Below are 18,288 nucleotides of genomic sequence, written 5' to 3' on the forward strand. Positions count from 1 at the left end.
ATATATGATATTAATGTAATTGTAAATACAAATTATTATATCTATACATATTTTATGATATAATTTTTTAAAAAGAATTTATTATCCAGCGTTAAAAAATTGCTATTTTTTATTTTAAATTTCTTTTCAAAATTTTGTTTTGGATTATTGCATATCCAATTTTTATATTGAGTCAAATGTTAACCTATGAGTTTTTTATTAGGTTTATTGGTATTAAACTTATTTTATAATTTCTGTTAAAAATTTAATATGTTAGTATGATTATTGTTTTTATTTTAAATTGATATTTTAAAATTTTTGAATTTAATTTTATATATTATTTTTAATTTTTAATATTTTTAATATAATTGATAAATAAAATCGAATAGTCTGCTAATAACTAAAAAAAATTACAGATATCCGGAATTTTGAATCAAAACAGATCATAGATATTTTACTGGAACTGAATAGATCATAGATATTGCAAATTTTCTGGATATCTATTCCGTACCCGTACCCATGCTTACTGGTAGTACTGACAATAATTATACATATTTTTTGTGCACGATGTACCGACTATAAATAAACAGAGATTTTCTTTTTTTTCAGAAAATAAACAGAGCATTTCTATATAAAGTTAATAACAACTTATCTAAATCAAATAAAATAATGGTAAAAAGGGGGATAAAAACTTAACATAGATGATAGAACCTAGATTATTTTATCCACCTTGCTTATTTATCGTCCAGGTCCAGATTCAATATCAGATTCACCATCTACATTATGTTTGGGTTGCGTTGTGAGACGTTCTTCGCTCATGAAAAAAGATGATCGTCTTAGCTCAAACTCCCTGTTCAATGACATACTCCGTGGCCATGGCCTGATCTGCACAATCGAAGGGCTCGGAGTACACTGAGTAATAGGTGAACTCACATTATGCACGGCACTGTTCTTGAAAGTATGAGATTTTCTGTCTTTCTCATCAAAGATTGTGAACAAAGACGTTAGCTTTCTCCACATGGAACCTTCAGAATTATCACATAGCGTGAGCCTATTCTCGTACAAGAAGTGGCCTACAAAGATAAGAAATGTCAAGAATGACGCAATGCCTGCTATTAGAAATAGACCCCAGAAGCTACTTAGGCTGAGACGGTTAGATGAAAGAGCAGTCTTTGGATCAGGACATTCACTAGCGAGGCTGAGACGGTTGAACCATTTGTTCTCGATGCCTCCCATTTCTTCACCTTGAGTCAAATTCAAAATAGCCCTTGATACATCTCCTGTCATAGGCGAGTTCTTTGGGAATGCCTACCAACATTAATCATGGGAACAAAATAAGCGAGAGAAAAGACCGAAATGCATACTGTTTTCTTTTAATAAAAGAAAAAAGAAAATACATACTTACTTTTTGGTATTTAAAAAAAACCTTTTTAAACCTAAAATGAAACCTTCTTTTTTAATATTTGTTTAAGAAACGAAAAAGTACATACGTACTTTTGGTATTAAAAAAAAAAACTTTTTAAAACTAAAAGTGAAAAGTATATAAGCTTACAAATCCAAAACCAGCAGTCTTGAAGGAAGGTTCAACTACTGCATATTTGGAGCAGTACTTAGAAAGAATAGCCTTAAGGTATGCCATTTCGTCGAAAGCTGCTGCTATACCGCCTTTCGATGTCCCTTTGGACAAAAGCTCGTCGCATTCTTCAGCAGAACCAAAAGACTTGAGCTGTGATTCAAGAAATCCTAGACCTTTTAGATTATCTTTAACAAAAGCGCCATGCTGGAACCCTACAGACTCCCCATTTCTGATGAGGTCATTCACACTTGTCGATCTTGGTTCTAAACGTTGTACCGTTAGGAAAGAGGTGAGATTCGCTGTGTAGCTCTGAGTGAGCACAAGCACCACAAAACACCAGACGATCACCACAAACCTTGCTAAGTTGCTCACCACTTTCTCGCCTATATACACACAAACAATTTCACTACTATATAATATTGTTTAAAAAGATAATAATAATAATAATAATAATAATAATAATAATATTGTTTTTAATAATATTGCTTCTTACATAATATATGTTAGCCCATAAACTTAACATTTATCACTATCGTATTCTTGATTATTGTAAGAACTTACGGTGAGCGAAAACCATAGTGGAGAAGGAGAACCAGAAACTAGTGCCAATCTGGTGGTGAGGCGGTCCACGGAAGTCTGAGTTGACTCTGTGTTCGAACAGCCACACAATAAAACCGATGAGGACGAAAAAGCAACCAGTGGTGATCCATAGGTCTAAACTCCAAGGTTTAAGGAACACCCATGTGTTCTTGTTTTCGTTGTCCCTGAGCGGTACAAGCATAGATACTCCAGACTCTGTGTAAGGTAATGTGAAATCAACATATTGTGACCTGTGTGCTGTTATGGTTATATCTCCAACAACTGCATCCCACGTCTGCGTCATTTGTTAAAAAAAAACACGTCAAAGAAAAAATATCTAACCTACTATATTATGGACTCATTACTAATGGTAATTGTACGACGGAATTTCATTGGAAATATGGGAACAAAAAAAAAAGAACTAACCCCGTTATAGACTTGGTAGACCAATTCATTGTAGTTATCATCTGAAGAATCGTAACGGTAGTATTGAGGAATGACTGAGTATGGTAACTTCTTAAGAGCAGCTTCAAAGATGTCTATGGCATAACCCTTTGCGGTTGTTAAGTTACTGATGGGATCTGTCGTTACCTCCACAAAATTGAAGAAGCCTTTCTTTGCCGGAACGCCTACTTTAATCTTCTTCCCGTCTGTTGGAACCTCCCAACCTTTTGGAACAACATACGAGCTCCCCGGCCATATCACCGCGCGCAACCTTTCCTTTGAAAACGACGTAGTTTTCTTTGAATTTGCATTCATAAGTCCATCTCTTGGTGTCCAAGTTCCGATTATCCTCTCTTCGTTTCCAACAACATTGATGATCTCAAAAGTTGATGCCACGAGCTGCCTGTTAAGGAGTTTGAACTCTCCTGCTAAACCCTTGAATTCTATATCGGAGAGAGCCTCCACAAGACTTGGACCGTACCGAGAGACCCCTAAGGTCCCAAGATCAGTCATGTTATTTGACGAACCGCTAAAGCTATCATACCGCATGTTCTTTGTATTAGTTTTCTCCACGGCCATGGCCAATGCAGTCATCGAATCATACGCCCATAATGCGAAAACATTCAGCTCTGCTTCATCCTTCGTCGATGGGTTCTCCTTCTTGAACTGTCTTTTCCATCTCAAACGGAAATCTTCAAGCTCTTTCGATCTAGGGACATGACTCCTCACACCTATCACGCCTTGCATTGTCTCTAAGCTACGACCATTATGTCTCATCATATTCGTCATTCCATTTGATAGTAACCAGACATACCCTTCCTCCAACATCCCGATCTTCTTTGCTTTCTCCAAAACCCGGAATCCGAATGTTGAGGCCATGTGGATAACAAATACCCTTGTCTGTCTTGTCTTGAGCTTATAAAGTTCCTTTAGAATCTGATCATCGCTAGCCTCCGTAGAGATCACACTTCTTTGGACATCCACGTCATGTAAAGCATCTGACAAAGAATGCATAATTCCTTTGCCTAACTCGTTGTCCACATAAATGGCCACGACGCTTCTCCACCCGAAGGAGTTAACAACGGCCGCAATGGCTTCCACCTGGCACGAGTCGTCGAGAGTGGCACGGACAAAGTAAGGGCTCTTGATGGATGTTAAAAGAGGGCTTGTTGCGGAAAATGTGATGATCGGTACTTGAGATTTGTTGGCCATTCTTATCATAAATTCAGCTTGCATAGAGCTTCTTGGTCCGATGATGGCGCTCACTTGCTCATTCTTGATGAGGTCCAAGGCTGCTTACACCACAAGCAAACAAAAAAAAAAAAAAACAAAAAGACTGAATCATTTGTTTTAGAGCGCGAGAAAATATAAAACCAACCTTCGTTATATATTTCTACAGCGTGTATTATTAGAATATTATTATGTGTGTCCTAAACATATTAGACAAAATGAATTTTGATTTTGTTGTTCATAAAAAGTTTTGAGCAGGAGAATTTTGAAATTATTTTTTTTCTTTTGACATACAAAACTCAAAAAAAATTATCATATAAAAAAATAAAATGACTAGTTACTATTCACATATATAACCCAAAATACAAGATATTAATTCATGTTGAATTTTGAGTATTTAATCATCTATGCAAGTACTTTAATTAACTAACTACAATATAAGTCTTATCATATATTTTAAAATGTTAATTATGAATAAATTAAGTTAGTTTGCTTACTTTTAATATATATTTAAAATTTTAATTATTTATTTCACATCATATGGTACATAACATTAATAAAAAATTAGTAAATGTTGAATAATTTTGGATCGATGTTCATTAGATATAACGCTTCTTTCAGATAAGAGAAAACCGTCCTATATCTTTATTATTATAGCGATAACTAATTAAATAACATTGTTGGATATTAGAGAAAACATGTTTTGACCCAAAAAAGATATTAGAGAAAACATGTGGTAGAGTAAGTTATCATGCATATGATATTACATCAATGATCTAGTATATTAGAAAACCAGTGAAATTAAAAAAAAATATATATCGAGAAATGATTTTGACGAGATATATAGTAACAGGAATTTCTCAACCATACAATTCGGCTAGTCGCCAAGACTTTCTAGAAAATAAAGAGACATGAGATTTTGTCTATCCAGAGAGTTCTCTTAGAATATGCCACACTAGATGAACTTGGAATTTTAATAGTAAAATCTGAAAGAGCAATCGTCACCAAGACTCTAAGCATAGGACCACAAAAGTAGACACTTGGATTTTAATAGTAATCCAAAATATTAATTGTTACCAATAATCTAAGCAGAGACCACAAAAGAAGACTTCCAAACAATTGGAATTCTATAATAATCATCGGAAAGATTGTTCAGATTCATTGTAAATACAGTAGTATCCAGCTGAATCATGTCTGCATGTTACCTTAATTAATTTCCTAATTAGTAAGTTTGTTTTATTCAGTTAAGTCTAGTAAGATACTACGTAAGAAGTTAGGTAACGGCCAGACATGTAGAACAGAAGCAAGAGAGAGAAAAGAAACGAACCTGCAGCTGAAGCCTGGACAACATCTTCCATGGAGTCTCTGACGTGCAGCGAAAGTCTTGTACGGTAATTAGGATGATCTTTATAGAAATCGGACAACGAGATATTAATAGAAGTGAGGCAGATCTTGGAAAATGTTGTTTTGAGATCAAGAGCTACTCCTATTTTGATTTCACTTGTCGGGCTTTGTCCTAAACCAACTTCGATCAACACAAAACCCGAAAGGAACAAGACAAAGTAAGTCAGAAAGGTGTTACGAGTTTTTGTAGTATTCGTCATAATCGAAAGATTGGGGATACGGACACCTAATGTGGTTCTTTTAACTTCCCATTTATGTTATATGTATATATAGATAGGAATGGATCGGTTTGAAAGAGTCTTAAGTTCTATGAAGACTTTGAAATGCAATGCCAAAATTGGTAATTAAAGAATAAGTCTTGGAACTAACAAGAAAAACATTAGTGCTGACTAAGAAGTAATAAAAAAACAATTGTTTGAAAGAGTCAGATGAGGCTTGAAATACAGCGCGGACGAAATTTCTTGGCAAAGCAAAGCTACAATTTTTCCAGAACTTATTTCATATAGAAAACAATTATTGTAAACAGATAATAAGTAGCCACCTCAAGTGAGATACGGGGTTCTAAAATACAAGCATGAATCGATTTTGGTTTCTTCTAATCTTCATTGTCATAAATTTGATGTAATAATTCGAATAGTTAAATTTTAATCTCAGTTGGTGGGATTCGCATACAAACATTTAAGGTAACTGAAGTCAGTGTCCCTCAATCAATGTATCTTTCTTTTTTTTTTTCCTTTTTTTTTCAATGTATCTTTCCCTCAATAAGTCTATCTATTTATTCAACAAACAAATCAGTTTATTTTCTCTCATTTTGTTTAACAAAATGTTTTAAATAATGAAAAGTTCGCTCTATAAAACTTTGTTTTTGTCTTTCGTAAAAAAATCAATCAAGAACAATATTGTCATGAGGTGGTTAGAGTCCCTCGATAAAAAAAAAAACCCTCTCTCTCAACAACAGTCGCAAACAGTTCGCCGGTTAGTCACGTGGAACTCTCGACGTTGCTCCGGCGCGTCGCCCACCACGAGCTCCAGATCCGGTCTCGTCTCCTCTATACGAACCCAACGAACTAAACGTCTCTTACTCCTGCTTTGTCCTTTGATATGGATCTCAAACCCCCAGACGGCGAGATCGATTCCTCTACTGCGAAATCTAACTGCTCCTCACTAGCCTTCTCTTCTCCAGTGAATAGCAGCCTCCCCATGGTGAATCCAGCGTTGAGTGCTGAGATTAATATGGTCGAAGCTTTGATTCAAACTTCTGTAGACGCGTCTCCCTCCGACGGCGAGCTCTTCGACGTTCCTCCTGCAACCACAAATCAATTTGCCATGGGAAATCTTCTTTCTGTTGCTTCGTCTATGCCCAATGATCTCACTGCCGTCGTTGAAGCATCGTCACCACTGGAAATCTTGGATATAGCAAAAGCTCCTGCCTTTGATGAGAAATCTGAAAGGGAAACTGCTTTTGACAATGTAGAAGAGCTATCCTCTGACTCACCGACTGCTTTTGTTCCATCTCTAGGAGCATGGGCCAAACCTCTCACATTTGCACCGCCCGTTACTCCTCCAACGCCGGCAACGCCAATGGATTTTGATCCCCAATACCTCAACAACCTGCTTGACTCTTTCTGGCCAACACTAATTGATGGAGTTGGAAAAAACCAGAAAAAAAGATCAACAAACTGCTGTAAGAGAGTTTCCACGTGTTCCGGTTCAAAAGATTCCGGTCCCAGAGCTTAAGGATGATGGAACACTAAGGTTTCCGTGGGCTGCCAGAATGAATCCTGCTACCAGAAATCTTTACCGAGCCGCTAAGCCTACGTTCCAGCTTGACGGAACTCCTCAGGTTACCATTCCTTCTCAGGTTCTTAGTTTAGGACCAGAGAATAAAAGAGAGTATGTCATTGGTCAGTTTCATCGTTGCTCTCTCCCTCCTGGGGGCTTAATTCATGCTGTAGTGAATAGATTATGGGGAAGAAGCTGCAGAATAGGATGTCGTAAGCTTAGCGAGACGTCTTATATGTTTCATATTCCTCACGATTCAACACGAGAGTGGGTAGTTCAGAGAGGTGTATGGCATGTAGATGACTGCTTGCTATTTGTTTCGCCTTGGAAACCAGCCAACTCTCTCAAAGTTCCTGAAGTTTCTACTATCCCGGTTTGGGTAACCTTAAAAAATGTTCCAGATTGCTGCTATTCAAGATTAGGCCTCAGTCATGTAGCATCAGGTCTTGGTGAGCCTATGCAAACGCACAAACCTCGCCTTGATCCAACTAGTTTGGGAGAAGCAAAGTTGTTAGTTGAAGTAGAACTTGACAAGCCTTTTCCCAAGCAAATTGCCTTAGATGATAAACAAGGTAATATATTCTTGGTGGATGTCGAGTACACATGGATTCCTAGTGTTTGTGGCAGATGTGGACACTTAGGACATAAAGAAAAAAGATGTCTTCTCCCAGCTGTCCAAGCGACAACTTCAGTGCAAGAGGATTCTTCTAATGAAGCACTAGGGGCTGACCCAGATGAGGAACAATCTCATTTTGTTGCATCAGATCAAGAGGTGGTACAAATTGAAAATTCAGAAGTGAGTTTGGTTTTACCTGAAAACCCAAAGGTTACTGATTAGGTTTTGGGATCTACTAATGAGATTGAAAAGTTGCAATCACAAAAAAGTGCTGAGTTGAAGGTTCTTTCAACACCAGCAAACTCTCCTACCCACTCTAAGGTAACAGTAGCCATTGGCTCCAACTCTCAGTCCACTTCATCACCATTAGCATGTACTCTCCTTGCTCCAACTCAATCTACTATTATGGAAAAAATTCCATCACCTATTATTATCTCCGACACCAACATGGGTTCAAGAGACAATTCATTGGCCTTCATGTATTCTCCTACACATGAGAGCTCCTCTCACAAGGATGGGTTCACGAGTGATGCTACGGCAAATCTCAACATGTCAAGAGGTGGAAGGCCAATAAAACCGACTCAAAAGTATCAGGATATGGAATGGAACACAATACGAAGGAAGGGTAAACGAGGTCGTCGAGGCCGCGGGTACCATACTCCTTAGTGTTTATCTATTCTTTATCTTGTTTCACTAAGCTTATGTAAAATAAGTTTCTTTCTTCTAGGTTAATGCTTAGCTTGATATGAGGATTGTCACATCATGCTTTCTAAAACTTTATGGTTGCAAAACTATACCTTGTATGTTTTTATGTTTTTAATTTGAATACCCTTTTTCAAAAAAAAAAACAATATTGTCATGAGTCATCATATAATAAACAAAGTTATACATATCAGCCAATAGAATGAAAACAGATTCTAAATCATCTTTGCTAAAGTGAAAATAGGTTTATAACGTAGAGATATACAAATAGTATTTGATCTCGTCTGATGTTGTCACATCATCAAGTGAAAAACAAAACCATCAAATTTTTAAAAAATTTAAAGATTTTTTCTATATTTAATATTTTATTATTGTAACCTATTAAAATATATCTAATGCATTTTTAACCCAGCTAAAATTTGATACTAATATCTAGGTAAGATAGTTTTTGAGATAACTAACTCAAAAAACAATTCCTCGTGCTTAGATAAAACACCGGTCTTTTCTTCCAGCTTACTCGATTTCTAATCTCTGGCTCATGTTTTCTTCCAATCTCCAAATAAAATGGAAAATTTATATTAAGAGAGAATTTTCTATATTTCAATTTTATAAAAAACTTTGACCTAGATTTTAACTACAAAAACCTATAAAAGAAATGTATAAATTCAAGAAGAGGGGGACGACTATCATTCCCTTTTGTTTATAGACTGAGGTGGGTAGAACTATGGTTTCAAACCAATATGTTTATTCATGATATTTTGAGCAATAAAACACATATGAAAGAATCCATGAAAAATCAACTATTCTACTAAAGTACAGGCTTTAAATTATGTCTCGTCACATAAAAAGTTTGTGAAAATATTAATTCTTTTAAATTAATACTATTAGTTATTTGTTTTGTTTTTATAGATATTATATATCAGTAATTTGTTTTGGTTGGTAAAATTGCAGATATTCAAAATTTTTGGTTTTAATAAAGAAATATAAAAAATTAAAGAAAAATTTATGAATATTTTGTTTAACCCTAGTTTAATGAGTTTTTTTCTTGATTATAACAGTTATTTATTTTGTGTCAAAATAATGTACAAAGAAATAGTTACCGCGAACAAAGCTCTTCAGTTCACTCATCTTTTTACAATATGAAAGGAGAAAAAGAAACAAAATAAAAACTCAGAATTCTCAGGTGGTGAATCAAAAACACATAATAAAAGGAAAATGAAAACATATTGCACAATTTAAAGATGTATCATTAGAAAAGGGAAAAGTGATGTGGCAACGGCATAGGCGTTGGATTGGTCAGAGTCAACATTTTGGGAAATCCGAGGGAGGAGGAGGGAGCTTCTGGTTTGGACGGTCTCCATCCAGAACTACCCAAGCCATGGTCAAACCCCAACTCAAGTGGATCTCAATGTGGCAATGCATGAACCACACACCTGACACCATCAAACAAAAAACCATTAAGAAACTACAGTTTTATATCAAACATTAAAATTATTAATTATCAATTTATCATTCAGTCATACTCAAGTAATAAATGTTGTAGCATGAATTTAAAAAAAAAAAAAAACTTAAAACAATTACCAGGGTTATCAGCGAGGAAGCGGATGGCAACCCAACCACCAGAAGGGACATTGATAGTGTTTCGTTCAACGGGGTCAACTAAGTTATACTGTTTTGGGTCACGGGTCGGGTCAAAATTACCAAAGCCTTGACCTACCACATAGAAGTTGTAGCCATGAAGATGGATAGGGTGTGCCTCGATACCCAAGATGCTAGTGCCCTGCAAGACCAGTTCGACAGTTGTGTTGTACTTCAAGACCACGACTTTGGTCCCTCTTGAGACCATTGTATTGTTTGGTGGCACACCCGTGTAATTAAATGGGAAAACAGGGGCACTTGGGAAATTGGTCGTGAAAACTTTCTTAGACATGCCAGAGAAGTATGATTGTAATAAAGAAGTAGTGTTTGGTAAGATGAAAGACACATTGTTGATAGATGCTGCAAATTTTGTGGTATTAGTTGGTCCTTGGCAGGTCTGGTTTTTAGGACAAGGGTTGGTTCCTAAACCGACCGCAAAGAAAAACTTTTTATCAACGGTTTTTGGAACGTTTGCTGGGAATCTAGAATTCGCCAAGCTTCTAAACATTTTTGTAAAGTTCGCTGCATAGCTCGTACTGTTGATAGGAGGTAGAGAGGGTTTAATAACAGGAAGGTTTTTAGAAGAATTAAAATGGTTTGATGTAGGTTTGTGATGGTATTTGAGTATCCCTGCGACAGTTGTATTATCGATCGTTCCTTGGCCCGTGAAGTAAGGTCTTGCTAGCATGTAGAAGGTTGCATTCGGGTGAATAGGTTTGGTTTTGAGTAAAACGTTGGTCGTTTGTCCTGGACCGAGAAGAACAATGTTGGTTTGGAATGGTTTAACGTAGCTAGCGTCAGCTTCTACGACTGTCAATGTATGATTGGCTATGGTAAAGAAGAGTTCATCATCGAGTGCAGCATTGATCAGTCGTAGTAAATATGTCTTTCCAGGTTTCACAGCCAACTTGTATGTGTCTGAAGAAACAAATTTAGGAATATTAAGTATTGCAAAACTAAAATCGGCTTCTAGTTTTGGACATAACAACTTAAGAAATATGATAACTACCTTTTGTGGAGCAATTGTATAATGGGCCAGGTAACCCATTAAAAGTATGAGCATCAGAGGCATTTGGGCCTGCACCAGTCTGAAGAGCTTGTTGTATCACTGCTAGAGGATCAGCATTAAACCACTCACCTATACACAGATAAAAACATCAACAATTGTTGAATGCCTTAAACAAAACGCTACTCTTTTGTTTTAAGACTCGTATATTAGGTGTTCAGAAAATAAATTACCAAATATTATAGGAACTTGTTTGTAAGGTTTGGGAAAAGGATACGGTTGGTGGAGTTTAGGGAGAATGATCAATGGTCCGTACACGGTGGCTCTCATCCATTGGATGTGTGCATGCCACCACAAAGTTCCTCTTTGTCCGATAATGGTGAAGTTGTAAACATAACTTTGTCCGGTCTGAATTGGACACTGTGTCACATACGACGGTCCATCCGCCCATGCGCTCCTTAGCTGCCGGATCCCATGCCTACATTTTATACAATCTATTTATGAGGCTCAAGGAAAATTAAAAAAGGAGTTGAAAATTTACGATCACTGTAAGTCTATAAGCAACTAGTAACTTACCAGTGTATGGAAATGTTATTGGAGACATGATTAACAACTTTGATCTGTAGATTATCTCCTTCTCTTGCAGTAACCTTCGGTCCTGGAAATTTTCCGTTGACTGCCACGATTGTTTTTGTCTTGCATAATCTTGTGATGTTTTTAAGTTGAATCTGCCAGAGGGGAATTGGAGTAAGTGATTAAAACATTAAAACACAAAGATTTTAACTAATATATATATATATATATATATATTCAAATTGAGAGTAATTATAATAACATGGAAGGTATAATGTCGTGTGATTCCTGCAGATGCTGCGTCGATGCTGTAAGTTATGGTGATCAGAAATGCGACAAGAAGGTAATGCAAAACCCACGTAGCCATGTATACTATATATTTGAATATTGAAGGGAAAATATGTTTTTAAATTTTAAAACATTTGTGTAAGAAGTATGATTTTCTTTTCTTTTATATCGTTTTCTGGTGAATCTCTCAAGTGGTGTGTAAATAGAAATCGAATGTTGTTTTTATATAAGGGAAGGAGGCGAGTGGTAGGGTAGTAGTGGTTGGTAACAAAAGTAAGGAAAACACATAGATTTGTGGGTTATTAGGATAAGTGGTGAATAAGATGATTAGTGTTGATGTTATAGTTGGTCCAATTGTTGACGGTCCGAGTGAATTCTAAGTTAACTAATTGTGTGCGTAAACAATGTTAACCATAGCTCTACATATAATTGTGTGTACCAACAAAATGATAATTAAACAAAAATATATTAGACACAACAGATAATCGAGACAGTACCTAAAGATCACTTCCCTGTCTAAAGAACTCATGGTAGTATGACTAGAACGTATACTTATTATAAAAACTAGTAAATTCTAGACTGATCCTATTTTTATAATTAATGATGAAATACTACTTTCTCATTTTATTATAATCTTCTACAATGAATACACCAAAAAAACTTCTACAATGAATATTGCTTATATAATACAACAACTCGCTGAAACAACATATAATATATAAATCAGATTATTAGTTACGTACAAAAATAGAAATTCAACAATACACAACTTCATATCACATTTTAATTTAGGAACTACATCCAAAAATTTAACCTTTTTGCTTTTCAAGTGAGGAATATATAGAACGAATTGTATTTCTTTCAAAAATATGAAAACTTCAAAAACTTATAATCAATTTATGTGGTTAGACCATGTTAAGGATTCTAAACAATGTAATGAGTAGAGTAGTTGATTATGGTAAACAGGGAAATTTTTTAATCTAAATAATAATAAGTACATGGGACGTTGCCGGTTGGTTGTTTGAAAACATATGTTCCAACAAAAAGAGAGTGTTGAGTGGTTCTAAGCTTAAGGAGGATCTTCACAGTCACCTGGAAGACTCTCACTTTGACACTTCACCCAATTCATCCATTCCTTTCAAGCAACATACGACAACGATCGTAAGGAATAATCTTCACTTGGCCTGATATTCTAACTTTATCTGTCTCCTCTACTTTTTCTATATATTTGGCAACTACAATTAAGATGTTGCGTCCGATGTTTAATTTTGGTAAATGAGACACAACATTTTCTTTTATCTCATTTGACAGCATGGAATCATTTAATTTAATTAGGAATGTTTTAACTGTAAGTTAAGATTGGTGTCTTGTTCTTAGCAGGAAAAGAGTAGAGAACAAGTAAAGTATCTGATTACCAAAAATTTGTGATATGTTCTGGAAATAAATTAGCGGCAAGGAGTTTCTTGAGAACAGAACCAATACTCAAAATCAATTGGACTAAATGAAATGCTGCACAAAAATAAGATTTGGGCTAGATCCTTGTTTTATCGATGAGAAAAATAATAGATGAGCATAAAAATAAGTGAGACAAAAGTGTACACGGGTTTCAATTTTTAACTTGCATCTATAAAACACCACTAAAAATGAATACAGTTGTTTAGAAGTTAGTTGCTTAGTTTAAAGTTGTTGTAAAAGCCCTGGTCTGTATTCTTTTGGGCTAATGTTTTCCTTTTGTGGGATTTCGTCTCCGGAGATAGTTTGTTGTCTACCAGCCTAGTTAACCACAGATAGTAATTTCATCTGTTGTTTTTTTTTTGACAAGGTTTTATATCAGATGAGTTGTTAAACAAAAAAAGAGTTATTATCGTTTGGTTTTATATTCCTCTTTGGTAATAATAAATCCAGTGAAAAAATGAATATAGTTGAATAAGTTTAAAGAAAATTTTAAAACACGTAAATTAAACATAATTTTCTCGATACAGTTTTAATAGGACCATATGTATACATAAAATTTTCTAAAAGTTATTATCGTATTATTTTAGTGATTTATGTTATATTTTGAACTGACCAAATTTGAAATCAGAAAAAATTATTAGTTTATAATATTTATTAATTTATTGAGTATTAATTTAAAAAAAATTCTAACATAATTTTAGATAAAATCTGGATTGGGTAAGGCTTAATTGCGATATCCTCTGCTCACAAAGAATCAGTTCACACTACTAGTACGGGAGTATGGGCCTGGGCGCCTATCCTTTTCTTCAGCCCATAGTGTCTAATTCGTCAACTTATATGGTGCTCCTCTAAAATGGCAACAAAGGGATCAAAACACAAATCTGAGGGTAAAAATGGAAAATAGAGTTTTAGGGTTCGGCAAAAAAAAACTCACAAGCCAAGCCCCTTTAACATCTCATCTCCTAAGGTCTCTCTGAAGTCTTAAAAGCTTCCATCTTTCTCATCATCATCATAGGGAAGAGAAAGAGTCGCTTCCGCAAAACCCTAAAAGATGTCTGGCGGTTTCTTCCGGGTGAGTCCTCGAATCATCTTCCACTCCGATTGATCGATCCACCATCTTCTTAGATCCAGATCGAACGCAATTCGCTCTCCCCTTTCTGATTCTCTTTTCGTGATTACAGGGAACTACCGCTGATCAGGACACTCGCTTCTCCAACAAGCAAGCCAAGTTGATGAAAAGCCAGAAATTCGCCTCGGAGCTGGAGACTCTGGTACTGTGTTTCTTCTTTGTTGAATTCTAAAAAATCAGATTTAAAAAAAAAAAAAGCTCTGATTGTGATTACTCCTCCTCTGTGCTCTCAGGTTGATGTGAGCAAGGTGAAGATGGATGTGATGAAGCCTTGGATCGCGACTAGAGTCACTGAGCTTCTCGGATTCGAAGATGAGGTGCTGATCAACTTTATTTACGGTCTTCTTGATAAGAAGGTGGTCAACGGTAAGGAGATTCAGATAGCTATCACTGGCTTCATGGAGAAGAACACTGTCAAGTTCATGAAGGAGCTCTGGACGCTTCTTCTCAGCGCTCAGAGTAATTCTAGTGGGGTTCCGCAGCAGTTTCTTGACGCTAGAGTAGCTGAAACCAAGAAGTCGCAGGTATTGTACTAGGGGAAGTCATTAAAGTTTTGAGTTTTGTATCTTGAGCTCTGGATGATTATCTTTCCTTTTTGTGGCAGGATGAAGCAAAGAGAAAAGCAGATGAGAACGATCAGTTAGTTAATGAAATTGGGAAGAAGAAGGAGATAGAACATAAGAGCTATGAGGGGAAAATTGTAAGACTTAACTTGTTCATGCTAGAGTTTCAGTTCTTTATTAGATGTTCTTTTGGTTTCTTAACCCTTGTTCTTTTCATGTTTATTTAGAGCTTCTGCAATTATAAGGGTTCATGTGCTTTATCCTCAAACTACTGTAGGACAGCGGCGTTGAACAGAAGGTGACAAATGGCGTGGATGCAAAACCTTCAAGAGATCCTCCAGAGGATGAGAGAAGAGCTGATGCGAAAGATGGAGTCAACGAAAGGAGAAGGTAGGGTTCTCTTATTGCCGATATTTCAATTACCTTATCTTGTGTTATCTTATTGAAGTTAGATATAGCACCTCGAGTTTTAGTTCGTAACTGTATGCTCTGTGTTCTTTATCATGGTGTGTACTTGGAGTCTGGGAATATGTCTTATTAGTCTTAATTTAGTCTAGCCTTTAAGCATATGTGAGTCTAACTAATTCGTTTCTCTGCAGAGGTTCACGTTCGAGGTCGATCAGCAGAACAAATTCAGGATCAAGAAGTTATTCTCGATCATCATCGGATGCCTCCATCTCACCTAGAAAGCGGAGACCATCGTATTCAAGGCGTCGATCCAGGTCGCGTTCCTTGAGTAGGTCTCTGTCTCCTCCTCGGCGTAGGATACGTTCTCCTTATGGAAGCAGGTCGCGTTCACCTATTAGACGTCACAGGTCACCATCACCACAAAGGCGCCGCCGTGTGTCTACACCTGAGAGACGCCGTCAATCATCACCCCCTTCAAGGCGTCGCAGGTCACCATCCCCTCCTGTTAGGAGACGCAGGTCACCAACCCCTCCTGTTAGGAGACGCAGGTCACCATCCCCTCCTGCTAGGAGACGCAGATCACCATCCCCTCTTGCTAGGAAACGCAGATCACCATCCCCTCCTGCTAGGAGACGTAGGTCACCCTCACCGCCTGCTAGGCGTCAGAGGTCCCCATTGCCATTTAGGCGGCGTAGGTCTCCTTCACCTGTAGCTAGACGGCGTAAGTCTCCTTCACCTGTAGCTAGACGGCGCAGGTCTCCATCTCCACTCTACAGGCGTAACAAATCACGGTCACGATCACCACTGGCTAAGCGGGAAAGGTCTGATTCACCAGGGAGATCTCGGTCACCAGTAGGTAGCAGCAGGGCACCCGCTGGTCAAAGGTTACCCTCTCCACCTGCTAGGCCAAGATTGCCTTCACCACCCGCTGGGCAAAGATTGCCTTCACCACCCCCCAGGCGTGCAGGATCACCATCACCAATGAGGCTAGCCAATCATCGTAAATCACCATCACCAAGTTCACTGTCCCCTCCTGGTAGGAAAAACGGGCTACCATCTCCACCTGTTAGAAGGCGCAGGTCACTGACACCTGCCAAAGAGCGAGGCTCCCTGTCTCCAGCTGGACGTCCTGTGTCAAAGTCCCCTTCACCTGTCAGAGGTCGAGGTAGATCTCCTCCCTCTCGACATCAAAAAGCGATCTCTCCTGTTCGGCGTAGATTACCCAAACCTGTCAACCGGCGAAGCCGAAGATCTCCATCTGCTTCACGATCACCTGATGACAGCCGAAGGAGACGGTCTCCATCTTGGAGCAGATCTTCGTCTAGGTCTCCCTCACCTCCTGTTCGCCGTAGATCTCCTTCACCTAGTGGAAGAAAACATCTGAGGGACAGAAGATCTCCGGGACATCCATCTGAAGTGCGAGATAGGTATGCTCTTGGTGATTCCTTTCACCATTTTATTTTGGTAAAGGCTTTTTAATGTGCTATGAACTGTTTTAAGTTGCGTGCAGATTCTTTTTATCAATAGTTGTTAACTCTTTGACCATCTGTCTATTGCCTGTAGAGAGGATAGGGATCAAAAATCCAAGCCGTCTAAGAAACAATTACCAGAGATGGTACAAGAAGTTGGACGTGTTGAACATTCGAAGGAGCAAGAGAGAAAGAGGTGCATTTTGATCTTTTTTTTTCTTTTTTTCATATGATAATCTTTTGAAATATTTTATGGTATGATGCTAAACGTTTGTCTATTCAATTTCTTAACAGTGAAAAGTTGTCAGAGAGACGTTCTAGTCACAGAATGCACCACGGTTCACAGATGTCCCCAGTTTCTGATAAGGACTCCGGTAAAGTGAAAGCCAGCAAGCAAGTTGAGAAAGAGGATAACAGCGACCTGGATGCAAAACTTTATTCTGATTCTAAGGATAAAAAGAGAAGAAAGACGAAAAGGTCTGAGAGGGACGAGGCAGCCTCAGATAGTAATGGCAGTTCTGACTCTGACGTAGAAGATAGGAAGGAAGCTAAAAGGAGAAGGAAGGAGGAAAAGAAGACGAAAAAGGAGGAGAAGAAACGCAGGCGAGAGGAGAGACGTCGTAAAAGGGAAGAACGTCGGGGTGAGAAGCTGAAGCATAAGAATCGAGAGTATTCTGATTCTTCAGAGGGCGAAGCTGAGATCCGTCGACCTAAGAGTAAAAATGGGGAGGAGTCGGATCCAAAGAGGCTTGAGATTGAGTTGCGAAACAAAGCACTGGAGTCACTGAAAGCAAAGAAGGGAGGCATCAGCCACTAAGTCATCCTTAATCTGGTGTTATTGAGGAGTATCCCAGCGTTATGTGAACATCTTTTTTTTCTTCTGAAGATACAATGAATGCTTTACTAGTTTTTTCTATGGTTTATGTGGGACTTCATCTTACATGTTGCAAACTTTCTTATGTCGGTCTGTTTGTTGGTGGCAGCAACTCGATGGCTAATATTACTATGCTGCTATTCTTGAGTACAGACTTTTTGCAGACATTGATGATGGCTCTGATCTTCGGGTAAAAAGTTTCTTGCATAGAGTTATATATTTTATTATTTGGTATTGTGATCGTCTGAGATTATGCTTGCTTATTCAGCTTTGAGTTGGGGTTTGATGGTGGAACGGTCATGCTCAACCATCTTCATGTGGTTGGTCTTGTCTTTGTAGTAATATTGAATAAATGAACTGACGAATACCATTTTATACTGAAACATGCTTGTCTGTTGGGATTTTGTTTTTAGACGAGTATAGTGTCAACTACAGGACTTGGCTAAGAAAGTGGCTCATCTCATTTTTGTCTCGACTCGGTTAAGGTGAAGTACGCAATCTCTTTTCTTGTGTCTTAGATTAGCAAAGGCCTGACCTTAAGCTCTTGCATTTTTCCTGTCTCGATAAGTTCTG

The 18,288-nt window shown here is 37.5% G+C and overlaps 4 protein-coding genes across 5 annotated transcripts; 2 read left to right on the forward strand and 2 right to left on the reverse strand.

The window, feature by feature from the left end:
- Positions 1 to 508: 508 nt before the first annotated feature.
- On the reverse strand, positions 509 to 5,437 carry LOC108809671 (glutamate receptor 2.8-like). Its single transcript, XM_018581830.2, has 5 exons — positions 5,136 to 5,437; positions 2,561 to 3,870; positions 2,117 to 2,429; positions 1,532 to 1,938; positions 509 to 1,287 (listed from the first exon to the last, which is right to left on the reverse strand). Exons 1-5 carry the CDS (start codon positions 5,410 to 5,412, stop codon positions 718 to 720), a joined length of 2,877 nt encoding a protein of 958 aa, XP_018437332.1. The 5' UTR covers positions 5,413 to 5,437; the 3' UTR covers positions 509 to 717.
- Positions 5,438 to 6,986: 1,549 nt separating this feature from the next.
- LOC108808652 (uncharacterized) lies at positions 6,987 to 8,276 on the forward strand. The gene is made up of 2 exons (XM_018580766.1): positions 6,987 to 7,790; positions 7,833 to 8,276. Exons 1-2 carry the CDS (start codon positions 6,987 to 6,989, stop codon positions 8,274 to 8,276), a joined length of 1,248 nt encoding a protein of 415 aa, XP_018436268.1.
- A 1,085-nt stretch (positions 8,277 to 9,361) lies between these two features.
- LOC108806531 (laccase-2) lies at positions 9,362 to 12,018 on the reverse strand. Its single transcript, XM_018578672.2, has 6 exons — positions 11,792 to 12,018; positions 11,533 to 11,684; positions 11,190 to 11,434; positions 10,960 to 11,088; positions 9,894 to 10,868; positions 9,362 to 9,745 (listed from the first exon to the last, which is right to left on the reverse strand). Exons 1-6 carry the CDS (start codon positions 11,894 to 11,896, stop codon positions 9,615 to 9,617), a joined length of 1,737 nt encoding a protein of 578 aa, XP_018434174.1. The 5' UTR covers positions 11,897 to 12,018; the 3' UTR covers positions 9,362 to 9,614.
- A 2,144-nt stretch (positions 12,019 to 14,162) lies between these two features.
- On the forward strand, positions 14,163 to 17,865 carry LOC108811983 (uncharacterized). 2 transcript variants are annotated; one of them, XM_056989620.1, is made up of 9 exons: positions 14,163 to 14,344; positions 14,454 to 14,543; positions 14,635 to 14,925; positions 15,006 to 15,101; positions 15,242 to 15,354; positions 15,564 to 16,799; positions 16,936 to 17,037; positions 17,136 to 17,701; positions 17,825 to 17,865. In XM_056989620.1, the coding sequence occupies exons 1-8, from the start codon at positions 14,324 to 14,326 to the stop codon at positions 17,656 to 17,658; spliced, it is 2,472 nt and encodes an 823-aa protein (XP_056845600.1). In that variant the 5' UTR covers positions 14,163 to 14,323; the 3' UTR covers positions 17,659 to 17,701; positions 17,825 to 17,865. The 2 variants fall into 2 exon arrangements, with proteins under 2 accessions (XP_056845600.1, XP_018439611.2); XM_018584109.2 differs by having other exon boundaries at positions 17,136 to 17,865.
- Positions 17,866 to 18,288: the final 423 nt, after the last annotated feature.

Source organism: Raphanus sativus, chromosome 6 (genome assembly GCF_000801105.2).
Source record: "Raphanus sativus cultivar WK10039 chromosome 6, ASM80110v3, whole genome shotgun sequence".
NCBI classification, from domain to species: domain Eukaryota; kingdom Viridiplantae; phylum Streptophyta; class Magnoliopsida; order Brassicales; family Brassicaceae; genus Raphanus; species Raphanus sativus.